The 16,040-nt window shown below is 37.6% G+C and overlaps 2 protein-coding genes across 3 annotated transcripts; one reads left to right on the plus strand and one right to left on the minus strand.

Annotated features, from left to right (window-relative positions):
- Nucleotides 1–3,367: 3,367 nt before the first annotated feature.
- LOC135627771 (purine-uracil permease NCS1-like) lies at nucleotides 3,368–5,409 on the minus strand. Its single transcript, XM_065134025.1, has one exon. The coding sequence runs from the start codon at nucleotides 5,342–5,344 to the stop codon at nucleotides 3,677–3,679; it is 1,668 nt and encodes a 555-aa protein (XP_064990097.1). The 5' UTR covers nucleotides 5,345–5,409; the 3' UTR covers nucleotides 3,368–3,676.
- A 337-nt stretch (nucleotides 5,410–5,746) lies between these two features.
- LOC135627770 (carotene epsilon-monooxygenase, chloroplastic-like) lies at nucleotides 5,747–15,897 on the plus strand. 2 transcript variants are annotated; one of them, XM_065134024.1, is made up of 10 exons: nucleotides 5,747–6,387; nucleotides 6,916–7,212; nucleotides 8,359–8,556; nucleotides 10,296–10,397; nucleotides 11,520–11,660; nucleotides 11,738–11,845; nucleotides 14,043–14,125; nucleotides 14,299–14,461; nucleotides 14,765–14,823; nucleotides 15,595–15,897. In XM_065134024.1, the coding sequence occupies exons 1-10, from the start codon at nucleotides 5,863–5,865 to the stop codon at nucleotides 15,605–15,607; spliced, it is 1,689 nt and encodes a 562-aa protein (XP_064990096.1). In that variant the 5' UTR covers nucleotides 5,747–5,862; the 3' UTR covers nucleotides 15,608–15,897. The 2 variants fall into 2 exon arrangements, with proteins under 2 accessions (XP_064990096.1, XP_064990095.1); XM_065134023.1 differs by having other exon boundaries at nucleotides 5,748–6,387; nucleotides 15,589–15,897.
- Nucleotides 15,898–16,040: the final 143 nt, after the last annotated feature.

Consider the following 16,040-nt stretch of genomic DNA (forward strand, 5'->3'; position numbering starts at 1 on the left):
CTTGTAGAGACTTTTTACTATGATAAATCACATGGACCTTTTATCATACGATCATTAAAAGCTTGTTAAGTCTATGTTTATAATTTATATTGGTATCAGAGAAATTATAAATAGTTTTGGGAACACTAACCATTTGCGAATGAACATACAAGGTTATCGTATGATTTAGACAAAATCATTCGTGACTAACTAGAGGACAGATTAAGTCAATCTCGAGTCATCTAGATCAAAGTTGATCTAACCAAATTATAGCTAAGTGACGAGGTTAGACTATTCCATTAGTCCCCTAGATAACATGTAGTCTGCTGTGTCATCAGTCATGGCGCTGTGGCAGTGAGCATCGCTGACATGGCATCACTATGTCACATATCCTATGTGGCCGAATTGTATCATGCTGTGTCAGCATTTACAACAGCCATGACACGTTGATGTGATTATGAATATTACTAACATGGCAACAATTAGTGCTGATGTGGAAGTAACCAATGCTGACATGGCAGTAAACAGTGTTGTCATGGCAGTGTCCTCTGAATGTACACAGTAGGTGATGGCATGGCAGTGGGTTAGTGCTGATGTGGCCGGTGACAGTGTCAACTTAGTATGGATTGCAATGCAGTTTGCTGTGTTAGTAGGCATTGCTGGCTTGCAATGTTGACATGGCAAATGGGTGTGGACTACAATGCAGTCTTCTGTATCAGCAGTCATCAATGACAACATACATAGATGACTTGGCACAGCCTGATGCTGATATGGCATCAGCAGTGCTGACATGGTATCTTGTTGGTAAAAAAGCCAGATTGATAGGCTGCCATGCAGGTTGCTGTGTCAGCAGTCATGCTGAATTGACATAGACCGGTGTTGACATGGCAATAGTCAAATGCTGATGTGACAGGGTGTGTCAGGTGATTTAGATCGCTGACATGACAGTAGATCCAAATTTCATTATGTTAAATAGAAATATTCCTCGTAGAATAACATTAAAGATGAAATAAAACAAACAAATAACATATTAAGAAATTTAATCGGAACAGGAATTAGGACTAGATCAATCTATTGAATTTAATTTGAACATAAATATGTACCAAGATGAGTAGGATGAGATGCCTTCCTCGATCCTCTCTCGACTTTAAAGTGAAACTTAATAATCCTCGTTAAAGTGAGAAGTCTAGATAAATAACGATATTATGTGTCTAGAGTCGTTTCAATCTTTGATCAACAAACAACCCTTAATAAATCTCAACAAAAGATCTAAAATACATTTTCAACTTGATAAGTTAACATTTGATTATTATTATTGTGACTTCGTAAACTTGTAAGGAATTATCCACTTTGGATGTACCCAATTTTATCCTTTTGGAGCTCGTGAGATAATATATAATTAATCCGTTTAATGACATCATTATTATTTTTATTTAAGAAAAATATTATTGATCAGTATGTATATTTGAATATCAGTAAGAGTATATTTATTATGTTGATATTATATGTGAATGATATTTTGTTTACTAGAAACGATCTCGATTTATTGTATAAAATTAATATATTTTTTCAAAAATTTTAAGATGATTGATATGAATTAGATAGTTTATGTTTTTAATATTGAGATATTAAAGGATAGATCTTAAGAATTACTATGACTCTCTCAGAAAAAATATGTTGATAAAATTTTATAGAGATTTAGTATATAACTTTATTCGGTTAATTATACATCTATTATTAGAGACGAAAAACTCATTCAAAACTAATCTTTCCTGCATAAGTAGTTGAAAGTCAATAGATAACATAGTAACATAGAAACATCAAAAAGTTAAAAAGAAAATAATGAAATATCTATCGAGAACAAAAGACTATATAATCAAAGAAGATCAGATTATCTTGATGCAATAGATATTCAAATACTAATTTTATAAATTACCTCTAGAAAGTCAACATTAATATTTATATTCATATTAGATTTCCTAGAAAAGTATAAAGCAATTGTTATAAAAGTTGAATTTATAATATGCTTTCATGCCATAAATAAAGTTATATGACTACAAAATTTTATCTAAGGATTTGATATAGTTAACTCAATCATCAGATCATTGAAGATATTTTATAATAAAATCATAGTATTTTTTTTCTTTAAAAATGACAAGTACTTTAGTTGTTACAAACATATTAAAATAAAATATTTCATGGTTTGATAAATAGTATAAAAACAATAAGTGTCAATGTCAATTAAGAACTTTAATGATTATTGATATATTTAGTAAGCTTTATAGTTTAAAATAATTAAAGAATATGATCTATGAGCAACTTATAAAATATATGATTATCTATGTTTAAATAGATATTATTAATAATATTTTTTGATTACTTAGAATTATTTATTTTTACTATCTTGTTTATATATATATATATATATATATATATATATATATATATATTATAATTAAATATAATAATATGATTATTTTGATAAGATAAATTATAAAGGCTATTATGGACTATATTAGGAAGGATTAAGTGTGTTGTAATAGTATGATATAGATGACTCATACTAATAGTCAGATTTAATAAAGTATTATTATATTTCTTGAACTTATTAACTTATTTTAAAATTCATAATTATGTATAAAATATTTTTTAAAATTTTAATATTTAAGTATATAAAATTATTTTTAAATAAAATTTATTTTATTTATTTTGATTTGATCAAGTAAGAGAATATTAGATTATGTGATCATATTTAATTATATAAAATATATTATTGATTTGATTGGATTTTGATTATGATTATTATCAAATTGAAATAACATCCACTTAAAATAAGATTCATTAATAGATCATATATCTCTCATAATTTCTTATCATAATATTATACTCTTACCTATAAGTAGACATGATGCATATATATGATAATATAATACAAAATAAGATTATATATTTATTCTTGTCTGTTTTTAGTTCTTATTTTGATAAAGGTTATGTAAAAGATAGAAAAAAGAAAAAAAGAAAATATAATTCTATTTGTAGATCGATATTAATGTGTTCTGTGAATTGAATAGAGATGCATATTTTTTTTTTTCATTTATAATTAATTGATTTGACAAGTTGATATTACATTTATTTTATATAATAACATTGACTTTGTTATAAGAAACTCTTTCAAAGTTGGGAGGTGCATTTGATCAGGCACAATCTCTAGGATCACAATCTCTCCATTGAGCATGCAGGGGTGGGCGAAACAGGAACACCAATACTGTACTGTGCAAGTATACTCTGTATCTGAGTTTATTGATGCATGAATAAAGAAGAGTATATACTCCCAAATACAGAAGCTTGCAGGGTTATATATATGCAAAAAAAAAGAAGAGATAACTAATGAAAATAACTAGAATTTCTGTTTTTGTCTACAATTTGATGTTTTAGATTGTTGCAATGGATTTCAACTTTAATTTTACAGTATTTGAAGCTGTAACAGCAAAATCTCAAAGCTGTAGGTATAAGCAGTTCATACCCAAAAGGATATCTACAGCTGCATCTTCATGGCCTAAAGAAAGAACACAGAAAACAGGAGACATACCACCGACAAAGCTGAAGTCTTTTATTTCTATAAAACGTGTCTTCTTGATCTGATCTATGTGCGGAGAGCAACGAAAGCTTTTAACGCAGGCATCAATCGTTGAGCAAATTAAGCACCCTTCAATCTCCTTTGTGAACCAGAGAGAACCAAGTAGACGACACCAGAGACGAAGAAACTCACAAACCAGGCGTTGTTATAGGCCGCAACAAATGCTTCCCAAGTGCTTGCCAAAATGCCGACTTTATAGAGGAATCCCGGCAGTATGGGCAGTATGCCCGCTACCAGAGCCGCCATTGCTGCGACATTGAATCCTTTCTTATAGTAGTAAGGGCCTCGAGGATTCTCCGAGTACAACGCGCTGACATCCAATTCCATTCTCTTCACCAGGTAGTAATCGGCTAGAATTATCCCTCCAATTGGTCCCATGAGCGCTGAGTACCCGATCAGCCAAGTGTAGATGAAGCTCTCGCTCGACCTCAGCAGCCTCCAGGGCTGGAAGGCGATGCCCAGCAAAGCAGTCAAGAGAGCGCCACTCCGGAACGTGAAAGCCGACGGGCTGAGATTTACGAGGGCGTTCGCCGGAGCGACCACGTTGGCGGCGATGTTCGTGGTGATGGTGGCGAGGCTGATGCCGAAGATGGCGACGATCGTCGTGGAAAGGCCTCCTATCTGGCCGAGGAGCCGGATGGGGTCGGAGATCACGCGGCCGAAGATGACCTCGGTGGCGGAGGTCACCGCCAACCCGAGGAAGGTGAAGGCGCCCATGAAGACGGGAAGGCCGGCCTGGCCGAGGATTTGGTCCTTCTGGCTGCAGGCATAGCGGGTGAAGTCCGGGATGTTGAGCGCCACCGTTGCCCAGAAGCTGATGTTGGCAGTGAGCGAGGGGAAGAAGATTTTCCAGAATTCTGCGGAGGACAGCCGACAAGGCGTCGAAAGCATCCGCCCGAAGCCGCCGGCCTTGACGTAGGCCCAGCAGAGGAGGGCTGAAGAGAGGATGATGAGGATCGGTGCCGAGTACTTCTCGAGCTCCCGAATGCCGTCCATCCCCCGTAAGATGATGCCCATTTGGGCCAGCCAAAAGATCAAGAAGCAGGAGAACTCCAGAGGCGAGGTGCCCAACCAAGGGACGACGGACAGGGCGGGGGCGGACTGCTTGAGGGCGGAGGGGAGGAGGAGGAAGATGGCCTCTCCGCCGATCCACGTCTCGATGCCGAACCAGCCGCAGCCGACGAGGGCGCGGAGGAGGGTGGGGACGTGGGCACCGCGGACGCCGAAGGCGGCGCGGGCGAGGACCGGGAAGGGGACGCCGTGCCGGGTGCCTGGGACGCCGGTGAGGACGAGGGGGAAGAGGACGATGAGGTTGGCGAGGACGACGGTGGCCACGCCCTGCCACCAGGCCATGCCGAGGTCGACGAGGCTGCCGGCGAGGTAGTAGGAGGGAACTCCCACGACGAGGCTAACCCAGAGGCTACCCATGTCCCAGGCGGTGAAGGTGCGGGCGGAGGCGGGGACGGGGGCAAGGTCGGATCCCCCGGCAGCGGCGGCATCTGGATCGGAAGCGGACTTGGGCACTATAGCAAGGGAAGAGGCAGGACGGACAGGCTCGGGGTTTAAGCGGAGGGAAGGGGTGGCGATGGAGGGAAAGCATCGGTGGTTGAGTTTGATAGGGAGGGAATTGGAGTGGTGGATTCTGGTGGCGGTGGTGATGGCCGCACCATACGAGCGGAAGGGGGGAGGAGGAAGGTTTGGACGGCGACGGATGCAATTGGATTCCATCTGAGGGGAGCGTTCGATGAGGCTGTGGAATCTTTTTGATAGGAATCGTGCGGGAGAGAACTGCGTGGAGGAATCCGTAGAAAATAGAGAAACGATGGCGAATGAGAGGTGCTTAGCGAGTGTGGGGTGGACTGCAGGTATAACGTGACGGTATGATTCCGCGTCACCAAAGGAAAACATGACATCTCATAGACAGCAGCATTGTAAGGTAGAAGTAAACGTCTCCTTATAATGCGCTGCAGGTTCACGACAAACCTCGGCTTTCGTGCCATACCGGGAGGTGATTACAAGAGCAGGATGGATGGTCCCTGGCTCGGCCGAGACAGGCGACTCGTACACATTTTGAAGAGCATTAACACAATTTCTAAGGTTGAACAATTCATAACTTGTTGCAGCTGATATAAGTCCACCACACCTGATCCTGAACGCCCACCGACGGTTCGTCTACGTGCCGCCTTCTCAAAGGCACAGCGGAGTTCACCGTCGCACTGTCCACACTTCCATCACAGAACATCACCATGGCTTCCACATCCATCTCCCCCTCCTTCCCATCCTTTCTTCCTCTTTCTTCTCCCTGTTTCCCAACCGTATCCACCCGCCGCCCTCCCATGCCCCATTGCCGCCCGCTCCTCGTCGGAAGAAAACCCCATCCCGTCTCCGCATCATCCTCTCCCAAGAACAACCCGGACAACACCACCACCAACGGCTCTTGGGTCAGCCCCGACTGGCTGACCTCCCTCGTGCGCTCCCTCGCCCTCGGCCGCGGCGACGATTCTGGCATTCCCATCGCCAACGCCAAGCTGGAGGACGTCTCCGACCTTCTCGGAGGCGCCCTCTTCCTGCCCCTCTTCAAGTTGATGCTCAAGTACGGCCCCGTCTACCGCCTCGCCGCCGGCCCCCGTGACTTCGTGGTCGTCAGTGACCCCGCCATCGCAAAGCACGTCCTCCGCAACTACGGAAAGTACGCCAAGGGTCTCGTCTCTGAGGTCTCCGAGTTCCTCTTTGGCTCTGGCTTCGCCGTGGCCGAAGGTCCCCTTTGGATGGTCAGTGCTCTCCGCTGCTATTCTTTTTTATATCGCAAGTGGATCTATGGGAAGTAAAAAGGAGACACAACCGAGAATCAAGGAAGATAAAATTATGCAAGAACGGGAAAGAAAATTAAGAACGAGATTAACCAGAAAATTTACCAACAAATTAGCGGTACATGTGGATTTCGCTTCAAATGCATTCCTCACTCAAATATTTTCAGCTCTGTTCTTTTGGGTTTGTGGTGTCATATTGATTTGTTGTCAGTTTCACCCTAGTTATTGCATCAACAGGAGATTCAATTCTTCGAGCTAAAAGCCTTGATTTCATAGTCCATACTCCGTGGAATGTTTGCTCATTTGTTGACTTTCTTTTTTTCCTTTCCTTACCATGAGACTAATGCAGTCTTTTTGTTGTGTGTTCTTTTCATAAATGCAAGATTTTTATGATCTAAATTTTTCTCAACCGACCAATTTTTAGTCCTCATCCATGTTGCTCTCATGTTACTTTCTCCTTTATTTATCTCTTCCAAATACTGTTGGCAGGTAAGGCGCCGTGCAGTTGCCCCATCTCTCCACAAGAAGTATTTATCTATAATGGTTGATAAAGTTTTCTGTAGATGTGCTCAAAGATTAGTGAGCAAGCTTCAAACCTATGCCAAAAATGGTGAAGCAGTGAACATGGAGGAAAACTTTTCTCAATTAACATTAGATGTCATAGGCATGTCATTGTTCAACTACAATTTTGACTCGCTTACATCAGATAGTCCAGTTATCGATGCAGTTTACACTGCATTAAAAGAGGCAGAGGCTCGCTCCACTGACATCTTGCCATACTGGAAGGCAGGTTTTCTTGTACCTCTTTTATAATGCACATAAAGCTATATTCCATGATTGAGATATTCATAAAACAGTAGATTAAGGGAAAAAAAAAACCAGCATCCTTCACTTCATTCTTCTTTATTAATTGTCAAGGAAGAGTGTTGTTTTTAAAGGCTTGTTATTTCTTTTATCATATTTTCTGTACCACATGTGATGAAGCTTTGGCCTCTTGCTAATTTATTTCGTAACCAAATATTTTGATTTTTTAAGAGTTGCATCAGTCTCAGTACATACTGGGCTGTACCAGGTGGTGTGCATGGTATTTTAGAATCTTGGCTCTAGTAATTCCCTCTTCTGTTTCTACCCTCTACCATTACCTGTAACTTGACATTAGTGCAATCGCATACTCATCCATCTCGGAGTTCTTGGTCCAGCTCGCTGTTTCCTAGTTACTGCCAAACTTAAGCAAGAAGGACAGCTAATGATGCTTACATGTATATATGATTATTTAGGCTAACTGCCTAAGCATTTCAATCATACTAATTAAGGATATTTTAGAGATAATATATGAATTATGATATAGTATGTGCCAGCATTTTGAGCTGTGAAGGCTGTTGTAAGGTCAGTTTTCAGCATACACATATTATTGGTTTGTAGAATGCATGTCAGTTTTTCTCCTCAATTAGCTATCATTGTTATGGAGAAAACTGTGTCTAAGACGAATTTCTTGGGACTTGACAATCTACATTTTCCTACCTATGTTATGGAGTTTCATGCATATAGAAAATCATACATTAACCATTTCAGTTATGTATGATCAACATTTGCAATGGAAATTCAGTTATACTAGATGATATTGCTCAGATCTAAGAAATTTAGTTCTTGAAGAATCCAATGTTAATTAAACATTGATGGATGAGTATCTTTTTATCTGAACTATACTGGCAGTCAGAAGTATGTCTATTGTGGATTGCTTATCCAAAAAAAGGTTTAACATGTTCTAATTCCTTCTTATGTGGAAAGTAATTGCTTACTGTTGCATTAACATGGTTAAGCTCCAACAAGGAAAAAAAGAGACTTGTTTCATTTCTCATGCTTCTTTATTTATCTAATTGCTTGTCTGAGAGTATACAATTGTCAAATTTTATTGTACTGTTCGTGTAGCAGATCTCTTTTCTATGCAAGATCATACCCAGACAGGTAAAAGCTGAGAGAGCAGTTTCTGTAATCCGAAACACTGTTGAAGAACTCATTACAAAATGCAAAGAGATTGTAGAAGCTGAAGGTGAACAGATTGAAGGAGAAGAGTATGTAAATGAGACAGACCCTAGCATCCTTCGCTTTCTATTAGCCAGCCGTGAAGAGGTTTTTAATCCTCTTGGAGTCTATTTTCTGTGTTTATGATGATATCTGGTGCTTCATTTGCTTTTACCTGGATAAACTTACTGGAACTCTTGCTTTCTGTTTTGTATTATTTCTTTTTATATCATGTATCAATTCTTTCAGCTTAATAACTCTGTTATGCAGCTTTTGCTGGTATTTTATCCAACTTTATATGCCAAAAAATGATTATAAGAAATTACTTGCAGAGTGATGATCTATAATTTCCCTAGTTACTTTGCTTAATATTTGGACATAGGGAATTTTGTTCTTCATGTTGGAGGGCTAATTACCAATGAATATCAGAATTCAGCTGAATGGATGCTTTTTGATGATCTTATCTTTATTATGCCTTTGTAATCCTATATGCACCAAAATATCTTCTGGATGATTATGTTAAACTGTAAAAACTTTGATGCCTGTTTTGAGGGCTCCTATCCTGTTTGACAAACTCTTCATTTGACAAAGCCTAAAGCTTGTGCTCAAAATTACTCACTATACCTACTCCCAAGGTTTGCCATACTGCAGCATACCGCTCGGTACAAGCGGTATGTACCGGTCCAATAGAGGTTTGGTACGGACGATATATACTGATACATCAGTACACGCCACCATACCATGTGTTGGTATGTCAGTACAGTTCAATATATATCATATCAATAGTCAGTTGGGGACCGGTAAGGCGAACTATGCTTGCTACTTTTTGTCTTTAGAAAATTAAGGGAATCTTAGCGTGCATTTTTTTTCTCCCTTTTGTTGTTATAGTAGTGGGTGCTGTTCACTTTGCATATTGTATTTCTTCATTTGTATTTCTTTGATTTCTGGACTTGCTTTGGTGTAGAGTATAACTAATTTATCCTATGTGTATATTGATCTATGATCTCTCAAATAAAGCAAGAAAAATCTTGTAAAATCTTTGATGCAAATTAGGTATAGGCACACTGCTCTGGTACTGGACAGATCATATCATGCTCAAAATATAAATGAGGCTAGGCTCAACTAGTACATATACTATATCATCTTGTGGTTACACATCTGTGTACTCTCTCTCTTCTATTGGAGGGATCACTGTCCGTTAAAAGATTGATCATGCTACTGAGAAAGAGGCCAAGTGAAGGTCACAATTAGCCTTTTTAGGGGCTTCATTGGGTGATTCTGGTTATCTTCTCCCAGTTGTTTTCAAACTCTACTGCATCCCTGTTAAGTGGAAAGGAGGATTAGAGCAAAGAAAGCTCCAGGATTTGAAAACGAAAAATTGGAGTCTTGTGATTTTCTTACTTGTCAAACGTTTGAAGAAGTTTACTACTCTGTGTATTAACTTTACTTTCACCTTGACTAACTTTCCTTTTTCACCTTGTTATGTGGAAGTACAGCTATGTTTCATAACTTGTGCTTAACAATGTATTATAGGTCTTGAGCTTATGTAATGATTCAATTTTAATTCTCCAATAAACAAAATTAAATGTCTTTGATCATACATTTCTTTTGACAATCACACCTAAGATTTTATTGTCTCATTGGCTTTCGACAGGTGATCCTAAATTTCTTGTTATATTCTATGCTTTAATATGTATCAAGATAATTGTCAGCTAGAATATGATTCATGGCCTTGGAACTGTTAACAGATTCTTCCTTGTGTTAACATGATCTTTACCACCTCGATTTAGTCATCTGATAACCGAAGAAAGTTCTCATTTCTTATCTTTCTTTTTGTTGTATTTCAGGTTACAAGTGTACAACTGCGTGATGACCTTTTATCTATGTTGGTTGCTGGCCATGAAACAACAGGATCAGTATTGACATGGACTCTATATCTTTTAAGTAAGGTATACTGGAATTTCTTCTCTTGCTTTTTTGTAATCTTATAAGCAATGAAGCAAAAAAGTTGCATGCAGCAGAATGAAACTACGTTACTGAAGTTGCCATTACTTTTTCTTTATTCCCTATTTATGTTGATTGTTTCAAGGAAACTACTTTTTACATCAATTGGATTAAGTGATACTCTTCTAGTACACCTAATCGGCTAATCCATCCTCTTTTTTCTGTATGATGATACTGGAATTTTCCTTTGTTTGTTATTTCTATTCCCCACAACATTGTCCATTGACACCTGGCAAAAGCAATCTCACTATATTATACTTATATTGTCTTGTTCATGCTTTATGAACATTAGCTTTTATCTTCTTTAACCTTTTGAATTCTTGAAAAGCTTTTGGGTTCTACATTAGGAGGATCCTCAACAAGATTTTTTATGCTTTTTGTTTTGCTTACAAAATTGTGCAGTGTCACTTTCCTGAAGATAGATCCTTGCTCTAAACATATGGGTATATGATGTGCTTTCCAACACAACTTCCAATTAAGACACTAACTCTCTTCTCATTATCTCTGTCTTACACTGCAGAAGCAATGACAATAAATATAGCTGCCAACAAAAATATTTTCTGGGCAAGTATTAGAAAATCAAGTAAATTCTGTAGAAGATTAATTACTATAAAAGAAAATGCCATGTACCAGAAGCTTGCATGTGTTTGTCTGGTAAAAATGGCCAATAGCAGTTCTAAACAACTGTACAGATAACTTGGATCTCAGACATTGTATTAATAAAGGGTTAGAAGAATGAGTGACTTTCCACACCCTAGAATGGGCTTGACATCTGTTGTATAATAATAATAGTTTATTTAACTCCAAGTTTTCCTGTTTGCATTATTGTGACTAACTTTGTTGGTTCAAATATACTGCTTGAGGACTTCCTGAATATAATAATAATAGTTTCCTCTTATGTTGTGCATTCTTGTATACATGCATTAAAGAAATTTGCTGATTTTGCTAATGTTATTGTGAATTTGGTGGTTATATCTTGGTTCTCATTGTTATGTTTCCAATAGTCCAATTAAGTCAATTATATTTTTTTCCAGATATGTTGACTCTTCAGCTTTGAATAATTGAAGGATTCCTCATCTCTGAAGAGGGCAAGACAAGAGGTTGACAATGTTCTACAAGGAAGACTTCCTAGATATGAAGATGTGAAAGAGCTGAAATACTTGATGAGATGCATACATGAATCATTGCGACTTTACCCTCACCCTCCAGTATGTTTCAATGTCTTTCTCTTTATTTTGTGGGTATACCTATTTGTCCAAAAATCATCACTTTTTAAGATCCATAGGTGTTGATAAGGCGTGCTCAAGTTGATGATGTGCTTCCTGGAGATTATAAGGTCAATGCTGGTCAAGATATAATGATATCCGTGTATAATATACACCGGTCACCACAGGTATGCATTGGATTCCAATGTTGCTTATATCTCTTGTTATAAAAACTAGTGGGGGCATTTAATAACCATCAAGCTTTTATCTTTTATCAGCTTAGACTGTTTTTGGTACCTGTTGAGTTTCTTCTTTGGGCATTATATTGATAGTAGGGGGTTGTGATGATTGTGCTATGTAAAGATTACTGTATCTGTCTTATTGACGTACTGCTTGTGATGCCAACATTATCCCTATGATCGATCTATATCATGTTGGCATACATGTTGTAGCACAAGGTATGCTGCTGCTGATGGTGATCTTAAAGATTTAATCTGAAAGAAAGTTATGAAGCTATTATTGGAAAGAAGCATCCTTGTGTTAGGACACAGATAATCTCCCTTTTAATGATAAAATACTTGATGTTCCAAGTAGTCTCAATTAAATCTTTTGCTGGGTCTCACACTGCTGAGAATCAAGCCTTCCATCTTCCCTTAGATAATGGGTCAGTTTTAGATCCTGGAGAATTGGGGAAAATGGGTATCAATTTTTGTGGGATTTGGTTTTGATTCTAGTGAGATCCTGTTTTACCACTCTATCAAATATTTATACTTTATAATAAAATATTTTGTATTTTCTGTGTTTCTTTCTTTGACTTGCTGAGTTGGATGCTAGATGTGCCTAAATCAGACTCTTGTGCACATGTCCATGCAACAGCTGGTGGAGATTTCTAGAATTAGAACAGGTTCACTTATGTAGAGATCAAAATTTTTAAGCCTTTCCAAAGGGAAGGAGTACTATGAGGAGTTCACTTATATTATCCGGGAAGGTTTATGAAAGAAAGTAGAGAGTAAAGGGAATATTCCAATAAACTTCTCTATAGTCATTTTGAGTTTGGGTGGCTAAATTAATCGATTTGACCATACACCAAGGTTTACTGTTCTATTATTGTGCTTTCATCTGAAGTTTCCTTTTGGTTATGAGATAAAGAATTGCCGTCTCAAGTATTATGCATCTGATGGTCTTGGATTGGCACTACATAAGATATTCTGCTCCTGCATGCCATGTCTGTGTTGGTTTGCGTGCACCAAGTTTATATAGAGGTGTGGATCATGAAACTCTCTGTAGTTCCAAAAACCTGGCTATAACATGATTAGCAATGAGCAACATGGCCAGTATGGAAATTTCTGCCTAAGAAGCACAAACACGTGCTTTTGGTGGACGTGTCCATGTCTGACACATGTTGGACATGTATTCAATGTTGTCATGCCTAGACATGTGTTCGACACATATACAGCCATGCCTTTTTTATTTATTTTCATTTCTGCTTGTGGGATATGGCATTGTTCCCGCTTTGCTTCCACGTGCTTTGTCACATCGCCCTCGCATGTAGTGCTGCATTCATGTGGCCCTCACGCAAAGGTCATCTACTTTGGATTTTTGCGTGGAGACGGATCGTTGGTGTCGTAGGGAAGGAAATCTAAAGAGAAATTTGGAGATCGTTGCAAGGAAACATATATTAATTATTTCTGAAGATTGTTAAATATTATTTGATATACTCAATCTTTATTTTGGATACTTACGTTTAGATTATTTTAATTATTTTAACCTGTATGATGATATTTATTTGTTCACATTGCTGAGTTTGTAAAATTCAGGTATAAATACTATAAAACTCATATTAATTGAACATTATATATATTAAAAAAATATTTATGTCCTTGCCATGTCCATGTCCTAATTTTTTTTAAAATGACATGTTGCCATGTCCATGTCCCATGTCCATGCCTGTGCTGCTTAGATTTCTGCTTGAATGAATTGCTAATAAGTCTGCTAATCAGGGTAACTTTTTTGTTTTGAATGTCTTTTTTCTCCTCTTCAAAGTGAGGCTACGTTGCTATTCACTTCCCTATTTGGGCTTTCTTGTATTGTATGTTGAGCTCCTTTTACTGAAGTGGCAGCATTTTACTTTGAAGACAGGGTCCCATGAGACGGACTGCACTTACCAAAGTTTAGAGAAACTGTTGCCTTTGGTAGATTTAATACTTATCATTCTTTGTTTATATTTTCTGTACTTTGTATTTTTTATTTGTCACCACAACATCATGATCTGCTTTTACCTTTGTTCTCCCTCTATCTGGTACAGTTATTAGAAAATATAAAAGAGTTCTATATGTTAGACTACTTATGTGTTCATTTTACTTCATGCTCATGTTCACTTGTTAGGTTTGGGAGAAGGCAGAAGAATTTTGTCCAGAAAGATTCAATTTAGAAGGACCAATTCCAAATGAGACAAATACTGACTTCAGGTCTACCATTTGTCTATACTTCCTTGATGAACTTCATACGATCCAAAATAGCTAGTAAATTAACCTCATTGAGCCATATTGGCTACTCCAGCTTTGTCATGAGAACTGTCAAGTTGTTGCTGCTGATAGATCATTTCGTCATGGTTGTCTTTTGACTCTGTCAATGTTGCTAGATTTATCCCTTTCAGTGGAGGACCACGTAAGTGTGTTGGTGATCAATTTGCTTTGCTGGAAGCAATCGTGGCTCTTGCCATCTTCCTGCAACATATGGAGTTTGAACTTGTTGCTGATCAAAAGATTAGCATGACAACTGGAGCAACTATTCATACAACTAATGTGAGGACCTGACAACCTTTCCTGCACATTTATTGCTTCATTAACCTGTATAGAGAAAATTCAATACAAATTTACGTTTAGTCAAACAGTATTGTGCCTATAATATGTAGTCTAAGCTCTTTTACAAGTCAAAATTAAATGAAGTGCATATCCTCCAACAAAGAACTTATGATTTTACAAGTGTTCATTTATCAATGAAAACCATCTCTTTTTCATTAATATAAGTTTGGAAAACTTCCTTAATAGGAACACTCAACTGTACTTTCTGAATCGTAAAAGCTCAGTAAACCTGCTTTTGTGTAGGGCTTGTATATGACGCTAAGTCCAAGGAAAAAGCAGCATGATCATGGTCCATCCTTGAGGTAACTGATTATGCCAACATGTTGCATTACCTTTATTTCTGTAGCATCGTAAGATCAAGATTGTTATTGTTTTCTTTGTCTGTTTCACAAAGATAATTTGTTATTTTCATGTAAGTAAGCACTTCAGGGTAATGACAACTTATGTATAGCTCTAGACTACTACATAATGTACTGAAATATTATAATGATAAAGTTGGTGAAAAGATCTCAATAATTTATGAGAGATTACTTTTAACAAGTTCGATGTTAGGAAGTCTATTTCTTAAACTAGAATAGGAATCGTAGAGAAGATAAAACTTGAACAAAAGGATTTGATGAATAAAACGAATTATATTGGAAATGTTGCTATGATTAAAGTGACTATGGTTGAGAAAGAAATTGGAAGAACAGATAGGTTATATAGAAATGAAGTGTATGATTGAAAATAAGAATTAGAATAACAAATACAACAAAATGAGATGAATCAAAGGTGATTTTGATTAAATGGTTATGTTGTACCATCCTTCTTTTATTTCTCAGGAGTCTTGAACCAAAAGTTTGCATACACATGGTACACTTTATAATGAGAAGTCCAGAAAACATAAATGCTTGCCGCTGAAGAAAACAATATCTGAACCATCAAGAACATGGGATTAACACAAAGGATTAAAGTGTGTGAAGCTGTTAAAAGATATTTTACCATGAGTTTACTGATGCATAATGAGATCATAATTTGACTCCTGAAGAAACTCTTCATAGTGCGACTGATATGAATAATTTCCTTAGATGTAGCGTGTCAGGTTGATGGCTTAAGCATGGGATTGAGGCTGGAAGACGGTACTCAGAAGTACTGGTCAACTCATGAAGAATTCCAATATGCTATGCTCAAATGTGGAAGCACACCAACACATTTTTGCGCCGGGCAACATTGTCTGGTTCAACCATTGAGCTCAACTCATGCAAAGATACTAAAACACCTGTATGCTGAACCCACCATTCTCAACCTTCTTATGTTCTTTCTTTCTGTAATGTGCATGGTCTGTGATGTGAAGAGGATGAATAATTGATATGAAGGTTTTGGTAGTTTTGACTCTATTTGTGGATCTAAATGAGTGGGCCTGTAGAACAGGTTCAGGAAAATTGTAGCCAAGTCTGTCTACATGAACAATTAATCGTACAAGAAGAGCAATAATTACTTGGATGATCAAAATTATTATAAGCTAAACTAATGCATCTCG

Source organism: Musa acuminata, chromosome BXJ2-11 (genome assembly GCF_036884655.1).
Source record: "Musa acuminata AAA Group cultivar baxijiao chromosome BXJ2-11, Cavendish_Baxijiao_AAA, whole genome shotgun sequence".
Taxonomy (NCBI): Eukaryota; Viridiplantae; Streptophyta; class Magnoliopsida; order Zingiberales; family Musaceae; genus Musa; species Musa acuminata.

Bases quoted from the DNA above. Each gene is read 5' to 3' on its own strand.
- LOC135627771 (XM_065134025.1), bottom strand. From the start codon at position 5,344: ATGGAATCCAATTGCATCCGTCGCCGTCCAAACCTTCCTCCTCCCCCC.
- LOC135627770 (XM_065134023.1), top strand. From the start codon at position 5,863: ATGGCTTCCACATCCATCTCCCCCTCCTTCCCATCCTTTCTTCCTCTT. The intron at 7,213-8,358 runs GCAGGTTTTCTT...TTCGTGTAGCAG, and splicing joins ACATCTTGCCATACTGGAAG to ATCTCTTTTCTATGCAAGAT. The intron at 11,661-11,737 runs GTATGTTTCAAT...TAAGATCCATAG, and splicing joins GACTTTACCCTCACCCTCCA to GTGTTGATAAGGCGTGCTCA.